The sequence below is a fragment of the Ambystoma mexicanum genome, chromosome 4q (assembly GCF_040938575.1).
Source record: "Ambystoma mexicanum isolate Mex_15411 chromosome 4q, UKY_AmexF1_1, whole genome shotgun sequence".
Classification (NCBI taxonomy): Eukaryota; Metazoa; Chordata; class Amphibia; order Caudata; family Ambystomatidae; genus Ambystoma; species Ambystoma mexicanum.
The window spans coordinates 229,451,949-229,472,244 of NC_090928.1; the positions used below are offsets into that span (position 1 = coordinate 229,451,949).

The 20,296-nt window shown below is 46.5% G+C and overlaps 1 protein-coding gene across 1 annotated transcript in view; it reads left to right on the plus strand.

Annotated features, from left to right (window-relative positions):
- RPF2 (ribosome production factor 2 homolog) overlaps positions 1–20,296 on the plus strand; it is a 420,196-nt gene that overhangs the window by 243,474 nt on the left and 156,426 nt on the right. The window contains exon 8 of the mRNA XM_069607771.1: positions 19,943–20,045. Within this exon, the coding sequence (XP_069463872.1) occupies positions 19,943–20,045 (103 nt within the window). The remainder of the gene's footprint in view (positions 1–19,942; positions 20,046–20,296) is intronic.

Sequence of the window (20,296 nt, forward strand, 5' to 3'; positions counted from 1 at the left end):
CACTTTCACCAGGCTTGACCCCTTGGGGCCAGCATGGTATTCTCACTGGTGACTGCCTGCCAGTCAAAAGCAGAGGGTACAGAATGTCAGAACATGTCAGAACCCACATCAAAGGTGAGGTCAAGAAGATAATTGATCTCGGGGTAATAGAGCCACTACTAGTCCATGGTCTAGCCCAGTTGTCTTAGTACCAAAGGCAGGATCCAAAGAGTTGAGATTCTGTGTGGACTATAGAGCTCTTAATGCAGTCACCAAGACTGATGCCCACCCTTTGCCAAGGACAGATGAGGTGGTGGATAGGCTTGGCGCAGCCAAGTACCTCATCACATTTGACCTTACGTCAGGCTATTGGCAAATAGCCCTGACAGACCATGCCAAGGAGAAAACTGCATTTTCTACCCCATTTGGCTTATACCAATTCAGGGTTATGCCTTTTGGACTGAAAAATGCACCTGCTACATTTCAAAGGATGGTAAACCAAGTTCTAGCTGGGATGGAGGACATCTGCATGGCATACTTGGATGACATTGCAGTCTTCAGCCACTCCTGGGAGGAACATGTGAACCACCTGGGACATGTTTTGCAGGCTCTTGAGCAGGCCCATCTGACCATAAAGGCAAGTAAATGCCAAATTGGACAGAGTAAAGTGGTCTACCTTGGGCATGAGGTAGGAGGTGGAGAAATAAGGCCTCTGCTCAGCAAGATTGAAGCTGTGCAGAATTGGACAACACCTACTACTCAAACCCAAGTGAGAGCCTTCCCAGGCCTCACTGGGTATTACAGGAATTTCATAGAGAACTATGGGACCATAGCTTCTCCACTGAATGTAATCTCCTCTCCTAAATTCCCTAAAAAGGTAAAATGAAATGAGGAGTGCAATCGGGCATTTGAAAACCTGAAGAAAGTTCTGTGCCAAGCACCAGTACTAAGAGCTCCTGACTACCACCAAACTTTCATTGTACAGACTGATGCTTCCAATGTAGGCATAGGTGCAGTCCTTAGCCAACTGGATGAGAAGGGTAGGGAGCACCCCATTTACTTCATCAGCCGTAAGCTGAAGTATCCTGAGACAAGGTGGGCAACAATCGAAAGAATGCTTTGCTATTGTGTGGGCACTGAAGAAGTTTAGGCCATACTTGTATGGTTCTACTTTTGTCATTCAGACTGACCACCAACCCTTGAGATGGTTGATGCAAATGAAAGGGGAAAATCCAAAACTATTGAGATGGTCAATCGGCCTCCAAGGGTTTGATTTCACCATTGAGCACAGATCAGGGTGTCACCATCAAAATGCTGATGGACTCTCTAGGATGTATGTCATCGACTAGAGGTATGAGGTTCATCCAGGAGTGGATTAAATCCTCCTGTCCCTCAGTCTGGGGGGTAGGGGGGACGCGAGTGTTGGGGAGAATTCTCTGTTTAGGCTGAATTTCCTAACCTAGTGAGTCCCCCAGCAGCTTTGCTGGATTTTTTGGGGTTTATTTTTTTTTCTCCTGCCAAGAGTGAGACTCTTTTACCCTCACTCTTGGACATAATTTGAGTGTATCTCTTTGATTCTACATGTGTTTAATGGGCTATGGGTCTTTTACTCCATAGGGCTTCATGTGTTTTTGTGATGTGTTACACAGCACCCTCCGTGCCGTAACACAGGGGTGTCATAGTGACCCCCCAGTATAGACTCCATACCCTGGGACTGACTACTGTCTCCCAGGGCATGTAAAGTCACCATTGACTTGACTTTACTAGTCTCAAATTCTGAACAGAACCAGTACAAACCATCATATTGTGGACGTACTGGCCGGGGCAAATCGATTGCCCTGGGGTCTGTTAGTCGAGGGGGCACGTCTCCGTCCCCCCTGATCGGGTTTTGGCTGGTGGCAGTGGATACTACTTTTTATATTCGACCACGAATATATCCCTATGGGATTTCCCATTGTTCGAGGCTACCAACTTTAACTATTTAATTCCTATAGCCTCGAACATACCGCCGGTTTATTTAATTATTAATTCTCCGGTTGGTATTTTTTGCCAGAACTCGGTTCTAAAATGGCGTTTGTGTTCGCTTCTGTGACTCCGAACCAAGTTGAGCCCTTTGTTCCACTTTTTGGCAGGCTTCTCCACAGAAGCCCTCCAAAGTGGTCCCACTCTGTCTGGGGTACTTAGGAGGGGTGGAGGGGGATGTAGGCACCCTGGACTGAGTTGCCTAGGCAACTCAAGTCGCACTCCGTCCTGATTGGCCCAAGTGGTGAGCCGGCCGGCTCACCACTTAGCATGTTTGAGTGACAGCTAGGCTGAGTGAATGGGGGTTTTCTGCATAAAAGCAGGGCTTTGGGGACTGGAACTTTAGAAGTCGCCACAGGACCTAAGAATCCGACGAGGGAGAAGCTGAGCCGACCTGCTACGACGACGCCACCGGTGGAGCCCTGCTGAACCGCCTCACCACTTTTCCCAACGACAGAGGAGATCTCCAGCCCAGAGAGTCTTCTTCCTTCGACTGGTGGGGATAACCAGTCTGCTTCCTTTTTCGCTTCCTGGAACATCTCGTGCCCGCCTTGCCTGTGCCAAGTACCCTGGCTACCGGGATACCACGTTTTACCTCTACCGCAAATCAAAGGGTAGTACCTTTAACCGGAAAACTCTGCGGCTGGTTTCTTCCCTGGCAGTGCAACGACCTTCATCTTTCCTCCACGTCGAGATCTTCTCTTCCTCTGGACGACGCCACGACTTGCACCTGCTGCCAGGAACCACTGCCCCCGCTGGTGGATCCTTTCCACATAAGGTACCGTGTACTGCCTGGCTTCCCTTGCAACCGACCGTACGGGTAGATTTAGCCCCCGGCTTTCGACCCTGAGTTAGCCTGGGACACCCTGGCTAAACTTTTCTGAGCCTAACTAAAACCTTTCTGAACTCCCTGCAAGACTTTTTAAGCCTGTTGTCATTGTGTGATCTTGGGTGCATTTGTGCCCTACTCTCTCCAAGAGTGGGCCCGGCCTATGGACTTTGGCTCAAAAGTAACTTTTGACTTTCCTGCCTTGCTTAAAAGTTCCTAAGTATTAGTGTGGTGTATTTTCCTACATTCTGCCTTTTTCCCTCCCTTTTTCGTTAACTTATTGGAGTGCCATCTATAGTTAAGCGCTCACCTCTGTTTGGAAATAAGTGGTGTTAACTAAGACTTGTCTGATAAGGAATAAGGAGTGTATATATAGTAATTGTGTTTAGAGTGATTTACAATAATAGTGCTGGAGTGTTTCAATAAGTGTTTTTAAATAAATAATTATATACCTTGTTACCAAAGCTCTGGTCAGTGTTTGCTTGTGCTATTGTATCTGAGTGCCTATTGTGCATACTTTGCATACTGCCTAACTCTTCTTGAGGGAAGTCTGACTGCTCAGCCACAGCTACCAGGTAAATCTGGGTGGTGCAGACTGCTACCAAGTGGGTTTACTGCCAACACCTGTAGTCTTAAATCTTTTACAGTGGTCCCCAACGGAACAGCACGGGTTTCTGCCTAACATTGACCACATGCTGTGCATAGGCCGACATCTAGTCGAAGCTGCAGAGTATTAGTTGTTTTCGAAACTCGAAAAGGGACGTCGACAGGGCGTGCCAGTAATACTATCCCTAGTGTGATGTCCACTGTACCCATGGTCCTTCACGCGTCGAGGTCCCTCAGATTGTTTTTTTTCTGCTATCATCGGGTGCTACGCAGAGTTCCTTTCAGCTAACGCCATTAATTAATAACGTTATTAGAGCTAGTTACTCTTCCTGTGCTTTATATTGCCGAACTTCGACGATCCTCTTCGATGGTGGTGCTAAGGATGAATGTCGTGGGACAAAGAATTTGGCTCAGCGACACTCCTTAGGCCTTGGAAGGCTGCACCGGGCCTCGGCCCAGACAGTAGGGAAAGTGTGTGGGGGGGGGTGAACTAAGAGAATGCATATTCCCATTTTCCCCTCTCTATTTTCGCCTTTTCCCGTTATGGAAAATGCATAATTGAAATTTTGCCCCAGTTGCAACAAAAAATTCCCTGGATGAAAGAGCACCGGGTGTGCAACCTCTGTCTCCCGAGGGACCACAACGACGGCCACTGTAGAGCTTGTCAGCTCTTCAAACCAAAGACCTTGGGCCCACCACGCCATACAGGCCCGGAGCCGCCATGGACGTGGAAGTTGCATCCAGCGACTGAAGCATCAACGTCTTTTCGGACGACTAAGGCGATGGGGAACCTAGAGATTTCCATGTGCTAACCCCTGACCCCATCAGACAAGCTGGCAGCGCTGTTACGGGGACGACACCCGGCGGCAGTAGCACACACAAGTCAGCCCACCCAAATCACCTACCCAAAGGCCGAAAGTCGACGACAACATAATCTACTCAGCCGCACAGTGTCGAGGGGTAGGTCCACTAGCTCCCTCTCCTCTGAGCACTCAATCGTGGTTGCCGACGACAGGGCCCCCAAGTGGCGAGACAATGGCGATGCGGATCCCGTGTCCAATACAACAGCCAAAAGCTGGGCATCGGAAGACGCAGTTTCGGCCCTCCCGTCTGCCGAAATTCGACATTCCTCATTCATGTTGAAATCGGCAAAAAGCACATCTGGTGCAAAAGCATGTCCCGAAGACCCTCCTTAAAGGGAGAACTTTGAAAAAACACAGTTCAAAAAGTCACCATTCCCATATGGAGAAAGTAAGTACATCACATAAGGAGAAGGCGTGTTTCCCAAGGGGAGGATACTATAGCAGCAGCAGCCATGAAAAACAAGGGGCAGCCTTCTCAATAATACCACACTCCTGTGACTAGAACAAGTTCCTCTCAATGGTCCTCTGAAGGCATTGATAGAGTGATGAGACGTATGTCCTTTATGGCAGACTATTTTGAGAAAAATCCCCAGGCTATTCAAAGCTTACAGAACACGCCACCCACTAGTGGTGCCACGTCTTCACAACCCCCAACAAAAAGGCCACGTCCAGACACCATTCTAGTTACCCTTCAAGTCCCAGTCCAAATTAATCTCCATGATCCAAATACAGACTCAGAGGAGATTGATACCCTACAGGAGGTAGACCAATACTATGATGAGGATGAAGAAGAGGTTTATCTTACCCTCTCCTGAACACCTAGACCTGCCATTGACAACCAACTTCAATGTAATGATATGCTCATAAAGGCAGTAGAGCATTTCCAAATTCAAACCCAGGAAACGCAATTGGACAAAGATTTTGTAGAAGACATATTGAGGGACAAAAAAGTTGTTACCCAATGTATACCCATTCTACAGTCAATACAAAGGAGAATTCAGCCCTCTCTAGAAACTCCAAGTCAAACGCGGGCAGTGAACCTGTGTATTGAGAAAATGTTCCTCCCTGCACCCACAGACTCACTGCATCAGGGGCCAATTGAAACCACATTCACTAGTAGTGACCACAACAGGGAAAAGGGCAGAAACACCTCTATCTTCATCGGAAGCTCCCCCCGCCCCATAAAGAGAGCAAGAAGCTTTACACACTCTGGAGGAAAGTGGCCACCTCAGCGGCTTTTCAAAAGAGGATTGCCAACAATTCCACTTTGCTGGCAAGTTACAACTGCCACAAGTGGGATGAGATTGCAACTTCAATGGCCTCAACCCCAGAACCTCTAAAGTCCCAAATATCTCTCGCAGTAGCGGAAGGAAAGGGGGTGTCTAACTGCATCCTAAATATAACTTGGATGCAGCAGACAATGCTGGTAGGCTCATCGCGGAAGGGACACTTATAAAACGCCATTCATGGCTATGCCAATCGGGGTTTAAAGTAGAGAATTAGGCCTATCGCACCTAATGTCTTGTTCTGCAAAGTGCCAAGGAAGAGTATGCCACTCTTAAGACTTTAGACCAGCTCACTAACATCAGGCCAAAGAGGCAGAAACAATTTTCATCGCTTTCAAGGACAAAACACGCAGAGGAATTCCGGATATAGCCAAAATCAAAGCTCATCCTTGGGTTCCAATCAAGGACAAGTCTCTCAAGGCTTCCAAAGAGGCCAGCGTAGATCCCCTCCCATGCCTCTCCAGTAGGAGGGCGCATTACACACTTCACCCACGCATTGGAGGGAATCACCTCGGACAAGTGGGTGCCATCATCCGTGGTGGGCGGTTATTACATGGAGTTACTGCAGCGACCCTCAAACCACCCCCGCTTCAAATATCCACCACGAAGGAGGAGCAATGCATCAGCAAAAAAGAGGTTGCAACGCTGCTGCTCAAGGACACCATCGAAATCGTCCCTGCAAACCAGGTATACAAGGGTATTGATTCATCTTACTTCCTTGTCCCAAAGAAAGATCTGACAATGCGCTCCGTATTAGATCTGCGCCCTGCAACCACCTATGTCAAGCCACAAAAATTCTGCATGACAACGCTACAAGAGGTAGAACACTGCTAAAGTGGGGTGACTACATGGCAACCTTGGATATGAAAGATGCCTATTTTCATATTTCAATGTTCCCAGCGCACAGAAGATTCTTGCATTTCAAGAGAGCAAACTGCTACCCTCGAATAGCATCCGCTCCAAGGGTATTCACCAAGGTACTGGCGGTGGTGGCAGTGCACCTGCTCAGGGAGGTAATCCCATTGTACCCCTACCTGGACGACTGGCTGATTACAGGGGAGTCTCCCCAAATTTGCAGGCAAAATACACAGAGAACAATAAACCTTCTTTTCCAATTGGGTTTCTCAATAAACGAGAAAAAAAATCAAGCCTTGTACCAAACAAGACCAAACAGTTCCTAGGAGCTGTCATAAACACAGAAGGGCTAGTCTTTCCATCAAAGGAAAGAATCCAAAACATGCTACTGCAAATACCTCAGTATTAAGCCGGTCACCAGTTAAGCGTACGCAAAGCTATGCGTTTGCTCGGCATGATGGCATCTTGCATTTACCTGGTCCCCCACGTACATTTGCGCATGCACCCAATGCAGGAGTGGTTGGTGAAACTGCTACTATCTAGTGGTCCTTTCGCCAACACTAGTACAAACCCTTTCGCTGGTGGACAAAGGAGAATCTGTTAAAGGGAAAACCCTTCCACGATCCTGTGGTGCAAGCGGTAATTACAACAGACTCATCACTCTCCGGGTGGAGGGGGGCACATCACCTTCATCTCACAGCACATGGGCTGTGGACTCGCATCACTGCACAGAACCCTATCAACCTGCTGGAACTTTTAGCAGTATTCAAGGTGCTTCAAGCATTCAAAGCACAGCTGACGAATCGGTCGGTACAGATCCTAACCGACAGCACCACTGCAATGTTCTACATCAACAAGCACACAGGCACACATTCTCCAAATCTGTCCAAGCTAGCACAGGAAATATGGAAATGGACAGTCAAACTGGGGATGTTCCTAACTTCCCAACATGTTCTAGGGGAACTCAAATCCCTAACAGACTTGCTAAACCGAGATCCTCTACCAGAAGAACACAAATGGCGAGTCGACATAGGTCATATTCTCTCAGTGGGGTTACCCCATGCTAGACTTTTTCGCTACAAGGGAAAACAAGCAATGCCCAGACTTCGCATCCAGGTTTCCCCAACCAGACTCCAAGGGGAACGCCCTATGGATGAGTTGGTCGGGGAAATTTGCCTACGCTTCCCCCCCCCCCCCAGCTCCTCTAATGAACAGGGTGGTGAACAAGATTCACAAAGAACAAATCATGCTCATGGTATCCACATCTGCGCAAACTGGCTATGTGCGATCACGGGGGAATAACATTACACCCTCAACCTCACTCAATGAACTTGGCTGCGTGGCTCCTGAGGCCATAGTTTGGACATCTAAATCTACTGCAAAGGTGTATGGATATCCTCAAGGAGGCACGTAAACCAAACACCAGACACTGTTATTTCGACAAGTGGAGGAGATTTGTAATTTGGTGCCAATCTAAACAAATAAACCCCATAGAATGTACAACATCCCAAATTCTTCAGTATATGCTCCACTTGCTAGACTCGGGGGGGGGGGGGGGGGCCGGGGGGGGGGGGGGGGGGCCGGGGGGGGGGTTAGTATTTAACTCTATAAAAGGTTCACCTGGCGGCTTTTTTTTTTTTAAGCTTACACCACCTCTCACAATAAGGTATTGTGGTGGAAGGTTCCCGTCATGAAGGCATTTATGGAGGGAGAAAAGAGACTACACCCTTCTATTTCAAACCTACCGCCAGGCTGTGATCTCAATGTAGTACTTGCAAAGCTCATGGGACCCTCTTCTCCCCCCTCCCCCCCCCCTGAGCCTATGCATAAATCCAGTCTTAAACACCTCAGATATAGGACTGCCTTCCTGGTGGCTATTACATCTGTCTCCCCCCCCCAACAATCTCCCCACACCCCCGACCCCTCCCCTTGTGTGATCGCAATGTAAACTGGCCGAGTTGGATCGCTGTCTTCCCTCTGTTTCCCCTCCCTTGCCTCGTTGCGCCTTGAAACACTTGTGTATAGGGGCATTATAAATGCCATATCATATTCATAAGAGTTGGTGAACTTCAAGCATTGTCAGTGCAAGACCCATTCTTTGTCATCCACAAGGACAAACTGGTTTTACAAACACACCCTATGTTTTCACCTAAATTAATTTCCAAATTTCACGTAAACCAATCCATTGAGCTACTGGCCTTCTTTCAGAACCCAATAAGCTCAGCTGTGAGAACTCCATACACTAGATTTAAGGAGGGCAGACCGCTCAGGAAAACAGATCAACTGTTTGTCTCCATAGCACCAGGCAGAGGAGACCGCATTTTCAAGAATGCGGTCTCCAGATGCATACAGCTGTTTCTCTTTATCAAATCAAACCCTGCCTTTCACACCAAGAGCTCACTCCACAAGGGGTACAGGAGCTACTTTAGCCTTTATCGCAAACGTCCCGCTGGACATCATTTGCAAAGCAGCTACATGGAGATCAGTACACACTTTCACTCGGCACTACTGCATTGACAATCATTCTAAAGTAGATACACAGGTGGGACAAGCAGTTCTAAAATATCTATTTGCCGCTGGACCTTCTCACAACCCACCACCTTCTCCTAACACTGCTCGCTAATCTATGCATAGCATGTGATCTAAGCAGATTGTACAAGCCTCAGAAGGATACATTACTCATTGTATCTTATTTCTGATGCTTGTATCTGCTCAGATTCACATGCAGGCCCACCCGTCCTCCCCTTGGAGTAGAAGGTACATAGATGTTTATCTGAGCGTAATCCGATACATCTCTGCTTTAACACACCTGTACTCGCGCTACACTTCATGCTACCTCATGTCAGAAACAAAACAATCTGAGGGGTCTCGATGCGTGAAGGACCATGGGTACAGTGGACGTCACACTACGGATAGTATTACTGGCACGCCCCGTTGACGTCCCTGTTCGAGTTTTGAAAACAACTGCAATACTCCTCAGCTTCCACTAGATGTCGGCCTATGCATAGCATTTGAACCTAAGCAGATACAAGCATCAGCAATACGATTACTGTGAGCAATATATCATACACATATGCGCACAAAAACACACCCACACAACCACTTAACGACCATATGTATGCTTCACGTTCTTTGTACTTTCATACAGCCCTTTCTCCCGCCTAAGAATGAGCCTGGCTGCTCTGCCATTTACATTGAGTGGTGTAGACTTATACTAGAGGTTGGAGCTCTGTAATGCCCATGGGATGACAAAGCAACTGGGAGGAGCAGATCACCCGGTCTCTGGTTTGGTGGGGAGCAGAGGGTGTGGATCTAGGCGATTGGGAGAGGTGTTCCTTGACAAGGGTCGTGACCACCTTCCTGAGATGTAGGAGCAAGGGTGCACGTCTGGTGTTGATGAGGCTGACGCTATGTCCCTTAAAACGGGAGTGACTTTCCTGTGGGGCCGGCTCACTGGTGTGCCCGGTTCCCTTCATTCAGCTTCTGCAGCTGCTCTGGATGCCACAAGGAGGAGTTAGGAAATCCAATATGGTGGATTGCTTCCTTCCGAAAGCAGCTGTCAAGATCCATCCAGACCCAGAGAACTGATTACCAAGCTTCCTATGCAAAACCACCATGCCTTTTTCCATCAGGAGGAGGCTGGAAGGAGGGGCCAAAGCACATAAAACCAAGGGCCCTGTCAGTAGGTGGTGGCGGTAGCAGGTGGACCTTGGTGGTGGCTGCAGAAAGGAAGAGCAGAAGCTGGTGATGGTGATAGACATTAGAGCGGAGCCTGTGGAACCTTGGGGTAGCAAAAGGCTGGAGGGGATGCACAGAAGGATAGGATGAGGAGGAGACTGTAGAGAGGACCCACGTGGCTGGGTAAAGGCAGGCTCTGAAGGGGCAGGAGTGTTGGGAGTTTTCCTGAAGTCTACCTGTGGTAAGAATTTGTAAAAAAAAAACCTGTTGGTATACAGGCCCCAACTTTTAACTAATCAACACAATAGAAAACATAAGCAATACTTCAGGTGAGTAAACCAATAGATGGGAATTATACAAATCATGAAAACCGTTCAATGGTAAGTAAAATCACTTGTTATAGCAACTCAGAAAATGGGTTGCATGTGATTTTATCATATATACATATACTTCCCTCCCCCCACCAAAAACACTTTTGCCATTCCCAACCACATTTAATTACCCTTCTTTAATTGTTTTTTTTCCTGTTTTGGGTTGGTCCAAAATGTAATTCTTTGTTAATTATTGGATAACATCACTGCATAGCCAGAACATTTTCTGTTGTAGGAATAAACAAGGTTATTCAACATCAGCAATAGCATGAAAGGCTTTAGCAGTCCATACCTATCGATACAAGTTCTTCAAAGTCGGATTGAAGGTGAAGCAGAAAAGGCAAAGTTCCAGAGGATCCTTTGATTGCAAGTAAGATGCTTTTGTGGGTCAAAAAGTTTTCAGGGACGTTGGGGAAAAGTCTCTCTTTGGGCCCACAAGTGTTGGGCCTTGGCAAACTGTATGGACGAACACTGGAATCAGCACTCCAGCAGCAAAGGAGCCACAGAATGACTTGAGGTATGTACTTGAGTCCCACAGTACCTGAGGAGTTGTCAAGAAGTTGCTGCTTGATTCTTTGATGGTGCAGCAGCGGTGGACCCGATCTCCTGTTCCTTGGTTGTGGTGATGAAAGGAGGGACTCTTGAAGGGATGTCGCAGCAGCACTCGGGAGAAAAGACTTGCAGCAAAGGATTCTTCGTGTTCCGTTCACAGGCTCCAATGGTGAATGTTTACTTCCCGGTCAATCCACCTCGGTTCTTCGGTCCGGCACTTGGGTGAGGGGACTTTGAGTGGGATCTTGGCTCTGGAGGTCCAACTGGAGCTTACCAAAGTTCTGGGAGGATTTGTTCTTGGGATGATGATGATGCACTGCAATATGGTTGGAGGTCCCCGGTTATTGGCGGTTTGCAGCCCAGGAAAGTTGTTGGGTAAGATTTTCATAATTGTGATAACTCTTCTTGACCCCTTCGCCCCAGAACTTTTAGCTTGGACTTGGGGATTATTTCTCCTTGTCTCTAGGTGAGTGGCAATCATTTTCCCCTCTTACCTAGTCTTTTACTTGGGTGACCTTTTTATGTCCTCCATAGTTTATGGTTGGAATTAGTTTCCTCTAACTTTTGAGCTTATGCTGAGTTGCCTCTTGGGCTTCCCTGTTGATTTCTCTTTAATGTACTTGGGTGGACTACTGTTCCCAAGGGGTAAAGAAGGGTTTTCATCACCGTTAAATCTTTTATAGTGAGCCAGCACATCCCACCTTATGTGGAGTGCTGGGGGATCCGATGTATCCTCTTGCTTAAGTACCTGTAGAAATGTAAGTTTACTTGAATGGCTGAAGGCAGTGGTTTTACCTTTTAGTGTCTTTTTAGTCTTATTACTCGCAGGCTATTATTTCAGCCTCGGTAATGCACAGAAGGGCCACCATTCTGCTAGATTGGTGGGTTCCTTCTTTTTTGCCATTTGTAAGTGTCCTTGTTGTTTCTGAGGTCTTCCCCTGCCACTCTAGGCAGGAACGACCTCAGTGGAAGTTTTGTCTTCGGCGAGAATCCTTTGTATTCCCACCTAGGCTCCAGAGTGTCTGAGAAGGCAGGAAGCGAGGGAGGAGTCCAAAACTCTGTAGCCTTTTGTCTTTCACTTTGCCTGTCAGGAACAAACTTGGGGTGCTGGCTGTCCTGAATGGACAGCCAGACCGCCCCTTTATGTAAACTGCAGGGAGAGTTTGCAGAAGTTGTGCTGCAGTTCCTGATAAATACCCCGAACCTTGGGGCTGCAGACAAGTCGACCACTGGAGCTGAAACCGGAGAAGATGAAGGAAAGAAGTCTGTAGCAGTTTCCAGCGACCAGAGAGCCTGCTGTGTAACCGTAGCCTGATGCAACCCTTCCTTCCAATGGACCTGGGTGTCCCGAATATGAAGACTCCTATCCAGATGCTTTTGAGATCCACTAGTCTCATGAAGACCTGCATTTTGATCCATCCCAAGATGTGCTGCAACCTTGCTTCGGTGCAAGCCACCAATACCCTAGGACCTCGATCCTGAGTGTGGTGCATGGCCTTCCGAAGTCTGAATCCAGCTGAAACTTTGATGGACTCCTGCTGGAGCTCCATAGATCTGATTCGAATCCCCAAAGCCCCCTCACCACAGTGCAGGACCGAGGGAGTGAAGAGAATCCAACCAGCGATATTCGTTCATCTGGCGGCTGTAAAAAGGCACCAAATGCCCAGAGCCACGAGAACCCATGAATAAACCTTTGACTACTGCTGCAAGTTCCCATCCAGTGTCCAGTTCTTTCCTCTCCAGACCAAGAATCCAGGCACCTGGTCCTGTGCTGCTGCATCCTGGCCGCATACACTACAAAGCTCTTCCTTTCTCTTAAATTACTGTGTGGGCTTGGGTAATACTTTAAGTCTGGTGTGCTTCCTGTGAGGCTGTGTGGGTGATCTGTGTGCTTGGGAGTTTGGAGCCTTCTCAGAAGTCCCTGAACACTTTGAGTTAAAGTGAATACTTAATTGTTGAAAGTCTCATATGGAACTTTAACTTTCGTGCAACTGAGCCCTATCTCATCCTGCCTACATCTGGCATCTAGACCACTAGTTTCCCTTCTGCCTCTGAGAGAACTCCTACAAGGGACATGGGAATGACTGGATAAGAACAGCTTCTGTCTTGAAGTATAACAAGTGTAAAATGACTTACTTGCTGAAAGAATTGGTGTGATAACTGTATCTCGGTGAAAGAAGTTACAAAGTGTCATTGAGTTTATGCTTACCTCTTGAGTTGCATTCTGCCCCTCTAAAAAGTGTATTTGAATGGTGTTTACCCCCTTCTAAAAAGTAAATAGTTGGTACAGTGTTATTACTGAACTGAGTGTAAACGCCTAACAATAGGGTTTACTTGCCTTGAATAACCTTGGGTTTTTCCTAAAGTGTATCATTGGGTGCTGCTTTCCCTGGCCTGCTTTATACAGATCTAAAACTTGTCTTTGAGTTCTATGTAGCTCCTCTTGAAAGTATACAGGCCTTACTCACCTTGAATAGCTCCTGCTCCGCTGAACTTGTAACACTGGGTTGTGCCTCTCCTGAAGCTGCCTAGAGCATTTCCAAAATGGTCATAGGGTCAATTACTTACATTGAAATGCATTGTGTCTTTCTTAAAGTGTAATGGGATTTTGCTTTCCCCGATTTGCTTAGCTTAAAGTAGCTTAAAGGGATGGTCTAGTAAACATTTTTATTTAAAAAATAGATAGGAAACCTTAAAAAAAAAATACTAGCATTCTCCGTTTTAAAACTTCCTATGTAAAATTTTGAGCTATTCAAGCTGTGAAATGGAGGCCCTCCTGTGCTGGCTTTTGCTTTTGCGGCACTAATGAAGGAAAAGCCAGCCAGCTGTAGTAAACAAATGCTACCGCTGGGTGGCTTTCCCTTCATTAGTGCTGTAGGCGGAGGACGGGGACCGGAGACCAGAGCAGGAAAGCTGCAGCTGAATCTCGCGAAGTGCTATTTTTTTTTTTTTAAAAAAAATAAGCACTAGCTGCAGTTTTTTTTTCTAAGTTTTCCGGGCTGGAGGAAAACTGATGCGCCCATGTGCTTGCTTTTGCGAATTCTGAGCTTGAATAGCTCAAAATTTTACATAGGAAGTTTTAAAACGGAGAATGCTAGTATTTTTTTATGTTGCCTATCTATTTTTTAAATACATTTTTTTACTAGACCATCCCTTTAAGGCCCCTCCAGAAAGTATTTGAGTTGATTTACCAGCTCTGAACTGAGTTCTAAAAGTAATGGTGCAATGAGTATAATTGTAACAGGGTTGGTTTGTTATATGATTTCATAACGGCGTCACAGCATTACTGACGGGGTCAACTACCATTGAAATACTGATTGTATTCTAAAAGTATATCTAACCTGGGCTTATTCCCCAAGAATAGGATATTACTATCCTGAATGTATAACCTTAGGTTTGACTCACCTTGACATGCTTCGTGCTCGTCTAAATAAGGCTATACCCTGGTTTGCAAACCTTAAGTATTGAGTTGTTTTTTTATGATTGTGGTTATATTATAGTACTTACTACCCATTTTTTATCTTTGTCTACTTGTATTTAAATAAACCCTTTATGTTTACAATACATGGTATTTCAGTGTTTCTGTGGACCATATGTATGCTACAATTTCTTTGTACCAAGCTACAGCCCTCTCTCCCTCCTAATATAAGCCTGGCTGCTCTGTCCATGCGACCACGTACTTGGGTGGTACAGCCTTATACTAAGAGTGGAGCTTACGTACTGCCTCAGATGTATGGTTTTATGAAGCCCTTAGTTGAATTTTTAAAAAACTGTCCTAACAAAAGACAAAGCACATCGGAGGATGGCTCGTCTTGCAGATAATCTTATTGCTAGTTGCTCCCACAAGCCAAGGGAAGCAGTCATCCTCTTGGGAGGTCCTGTCGATTTGAAAACTGGGTCAGGACAGCAGTGTTCTCTTTGTGGTTGCTGGAAGGGGCTGCAGGTGTCTCTGGTTGTCTTCTTCGGTTCTTTTGCTCCAGTGGTCGACTTGTCTTCTGCCACAGGATCCTTCCCTTTTATCAGGAATTCACACTCCTCCGGAACAAACTCTCCAGGCAGTTTACAGAAAGGTGGCAGGCGGCTGTACGATCGGGACAGCATTCCCCCCAGTGGGAACTGGTTTCTCTCAGGTACACCAGAAGATAAAGTATAGCAGCGTTTCGGGATCCTCCTCTGCTTCCTGTTGTCGCAGACACACGAACTTTAGTGGGATACACAAAGGGTTCCTGCCATTGACCAAGCTCAAACCAGGATCTCCACCCCCCCAAACTCCCACTGAATGGTAGGAGGACCAAGAAAAAGGACCAGTGCACAAGAAATAGCGACAAAAGAAAAGCCACCATGTTTGGTCAATTGTGACCCTTTGTGCCTAATCCCAGCTGTGGAGACAGCCTGCGGGTACAAATTGCCCAAACCTCGGTAGAACCCGTCCCCTGCCACCAGCCATAAGTTTGTTTGTTTATTTTATTTGTATAGCGCTCCAGATCCTGGGGTAGAAGGGCGCTTAAGAAGATGGTTACAACATTGAGAAGTATCTTGGAGTTGCATACTTCGTACGTACATACTTATAATACATATATAACAAAATGGAGTACAGTTTACAGTTTGAATAGCCTACAATTATCAATATACAGTTTCCATGTACAGTCTTATACAATACATGAGGCAATTACTGAGCAGGGGTGTGAGGTCGGGTGTTAGTGAAGCTACTCTTAATTTAGGAGCCAACTGATGACCTGCTTCCTGAAGATCTGGAAGGACTCGATAGTTTTCATGTTGAGAGGTAGGGTGTTCCAGAGTTGGGAGGCCAGTACTGTGAAGCTTGCCCCTCCAGCTTTTTTTAGGTGGAATCTGGGCACTGTCCAGCATAGTGTTGGAGGATCTGGTGGTTCTGGTAGCAGGTTTCATGGTAAATTTGTTAGCTAGATATGTTATGTTACTTTGCACTTACATAGCGCCTTATATACCATTGGTATGGTCTGAAGGCGCTGGTAGCTTGAACGCCCTTGGGAACCGAAGTTCAGATCAATAGAGAGAGTAGAGAGTCAAAAGGTGCGTGTGAGCACCGGATATGTGTGCGTCTCGTGCGGTCTTCGTGTGATAGCTGCTTCTTAGCGATAGGTGTGGTGGTTAAGAGATCAGGAGAATGTGTTCGTTCTGGCAGGATTTATCCAGAACGGATGTGGCTGCGTTAGGCCTGAGGAGAACGCCTGGCTGGGGGGTGTGAAACCAGCAGTGTTTACTTAGAGTGATGTGGAGTAAGCGGCGGATGTTGGTATGAGAACAGTTATACCGAATGGTGTCATAGTATCTCTGCGTTCTAGTTGAGTGGTGATGTAAAGGAGAGAGTCTGCGTGGTGGTGTGATATGATGGGTTATATGCTCTTTCAAACGTTCTCTGCATTCCAGACTATACTATATACGTCATGCAGTTCTATGCACTCCAGTCCATTCTGTGCGCTCCTATCTGCTCCATGCACCCACGTCAGGTCTATACACTCTGGTCTGCTGCACGCTCTCATGCATTCTGACCTGCCCCGCGCGCTCTAGTCCGCCCCGCACGTTCCGGTTTGCCCCGCGCATTCCAGTCTGCCCCACGGATGCACACTTGTCTGCCCCACGGATGCACACTTGTCTGCCCCACGGATGCACTCTTGTCTGCCCCACGGATGCACTCTTGTCTGCCCCACGGATGCACTCTTGTCTGCCCCACGCATGCACTCTTGTCTGCCCCACGCATGCACTCTTGTCTGCCCCAAGCAGAACACTTCTAAATGCAACTTTCTCAGAGAGGCTATTGGACACAACTTCTAAATGCAACTTTCTCAGAGAGGCTATTGGGCACAACTTTTAAATGCAACTTTCTCAGAGCGGCTATTGGGGGACAACTTTTAAATGCAACTTTCTCAGAGCGGCTATTGGGGGACAACTTCTAACTACACATATAGGCACTTCTAAATGGAACTTTTCTCAGAGAGGCTATTGGGCACAACTTCTAAATACACACAGGTTATTGGGAACACTTCTAGATTGGACTTTTCTCAGAGAGGCTATTGGGTATAACTTCTAAATACACACATTGGGCACAACTTCTAAATGCAAGTTTCTCAGAGAGGCTATTTGGCACAACTTTTAAATGCAACTTTCTCAGAGAGGCTATTTGGCACAACTTTTAAATGCAACTTTCTCAGAGAGGCTATTGGGCACAACTTTTAAATGCAACTCTCTCAGAGAGGCTATTTGGCACAACTTTTAAATGCAACTTTCTCAGAGAGGCTATTGGGCATGACTTTATTCTGTAGTACTTGTAGTTTGTTGAGTACGGATTGGTTGGCAGCTAGGTACAGGCTGTTGCAGTAGTCCAGTCTGGATTGTATGAGGGCTCTGGCGAGGGTGAGGCAGCTGTTGGGTGATGGGAAGAGTCTACTGGCCCTAATGAGCTTGCCGGTGTAGGCAGAGGCTGAGGCAATCATATTGGTTTGTTTGGAAAGGTTGGTGTTGGCATCCAGATAGAAGCCGAGGGTTTTCACGCTTTTGGCGTTCTGCCTTTCATTGTAACGGAAATGTTACAGGAGCAGTGAGACAAGGTAACCTCTCAGCATTCCTCATAGGGTGGTATGTGCTGATCTCACAAAAGGAAAAGGTAAGAAGGATAAAAAGTATGCTCCTAACCGTGAGAACAGTATTTCTTAAGGAAAAGAATATAAAAAGGAGAGCTAAAGGGCACAAAAAGGTGCAGTGTGCTACAAAAGTGAAACGGATGGCTTCAAATATGAAGGTAAGCAAGACTCCATAAATCAATGTAAACATGCAATAAACCGGGTTCCCATGGTCGGAGCAGAAAGAATAAATGAGTGGGAAAAGCCTCTGCTCATTCGAAGACCAACAAAAAGTGCTTGTGGGGCGCAGGGGGGGGGTTCTCACAGGTAGAGGGGATTTGGCATGAAAATAATAAATTTCCCTAACTGCGATCAACCGACTTAGTGGGCTGGAAGGAGGAATAACCAGAATTCTGGGGAGGAAAAGGTCAATGAGGTTGGGAAAAGATTGACCCAGGGTGGGACAGGAGAAGGAAGTAGCAGAGCAGTGGAGAGAAGGTTCCCAAAGGTTTGAAGAGAAATAGTAGAGAACCAGAAAATCTGAATGCTACTAAAATTGGTGAAGAAGGTAGCTAAAGGGATGAAGAAAACAGTAACTGGGAACCAGTAAACCTGATATTGTTCTAGGAGAGGTACCCAAAGGGGTAACGAAGTGCCCAAAGTGGTGATGACGGTGGGGTGGAGATTAGACAGCTGGTGTGAGAAGATGGAGATGAGGGGGTGGGGGAATTGCTGAAGGAGGTAAAGAAGTAGAAGGCAGGGTTGTCCGAAGTGAGGGGGGAAATCTTGTATAACCTACAGGAAGAAGAAATTGAATAGAGGGAAACTAAGACTAGGATAGACTAAGGGAAGGAGGTAGAACGGAAAGGTGTATAGGGGAATTTTGGTCAGGAGAACATAGTAGATGCAAAGACAAATTTCAATCTCTAGAAAGATGGCTAGCGAAAGGCAAAGATTTGTGGAAGCAAAACTGGAGGCAGGACGTTGCTGAAGAGAAGGATTGGAGCAGGTGGCTGGAGGAGCCTGACCTTAGCAGGGAGGAAGGAAGATGGGAATCGGGTGAGATCCATGCCTGGGCGTTATGGCAGCCTCCTGTCATCCTCTGGCTCCCATCCATCCTAGAAGGAGCCCCTCTCATGATCCCCTCTCATGATCCCATGTATAGAATTCAACCACAGGCTCCAAGCATGGCAGTAAGGCCAAGGATCAAAAGAACAGTGGTAAACTGGTTGTGGGGACCCTTTAACTCAAGACGAAGTACAAGAGATGCCTCAAGAACGGTGGAAAATGGGGTGCAGGAAACCTTAAAACTTTTGACTGTGAGCTCACCTATTGGTTGGATTTCCTGTGACATCCAGCACTGGACAACGAGGAGCTTTGTCTGAGCTTTTATGTTTTTCTTTTACAAGAGACCCTTTCTTTGGCTATGCTTTCCCACAGCACTTCCCACGAGGGAGAAGATCCATCCTGACACCACTGAGAGAATTCAGGCCCCATTTGTTTATTTTGACGCAACCTATGCACATTTTCAATAAAATCCTATGTTAATTTGATTGTCCTGTCTGGCCCATTTGTCGATCGATGTATGTTGTGACATGTGAACTATCTTTGAGAGAGCTGATGAGTTACTGCTAGCTGATGTCAAGATTTAGTTTTCCTAGTGAAAATGTGAACCAAATAACCTTTGTAGGTTTAATTGCAAAACAAAATTGCCTTGCAACTGTGTTGGCAGCATTCGTGTGATGAGGCTGATATTGATGATCTGTTTGCACATTTCATGATGGTACCTTCAGTCATGGCTGTGATGTAGTACCAACAAACTAGTAAATTAAATTCCATTGGACTTTCAGCTGTGTCCTTTGTTGAGAAAGTGCTGATAAAGAATGGGTACTGGCCTTGTGGGTGCCACCAGACAGACAAGACTGGTCTCCTCTGTAAAGGGTTCAGTAAGCTGAAACGTGGTTGAAGACCTTCCTGAAAGGAGGAAATTCCATATTTGAGCCATGTATGTTTGCAGTAGAGGCGCTCCCACACACTTGTTTAATTTATAAACCATGGATATGTTACCTGAGCACATGCTTTAATAATTTTTCTTCTGAAGGCCTAGTTCAGGAACTTAACCACAAAGTTAAGCCTCCAGAGGACACCCCATCTCATCATGTACTTTACATCTGTTCTTTTGCTGCTCATTCTGCCTATCATTATTTACTAGGCATCGGATGGGAATTTGTAGTAGTGTATATAGTATCTCTACGACTCTTTGTGCAAAAGTGGGTCTTTATTTTTACAATTTTTTTCTCAGATTTCTTCAGAGGTCCAACAGTTCCCAACATTCGTTTGGCTGGGTTGGAGCATATCCTACATTTCACCGCAATGGACGGGAAGATTTTCATGCGAAGCTACAAGTAAGTCTGCTTATCCTCAAACTGTTAGGCTTCTGGGTTTAGTATGCTGCAGTCTTTCGCGAACATGCAGTCCACAGTTAAATTGACAGCTTTATACAAAGGCATTATTGCAAACACCTGATGTGATACTCGCCGCTTATCCTTTCTTTTGAAAGGAAGGGTAAGACATGCAGGTAACGATTGTCCCGGGGGGAGAGGGGATTCAATGCTGTGACGTGTGAGCATGGAGTTGTGGGCTGAGTTCGATGGGC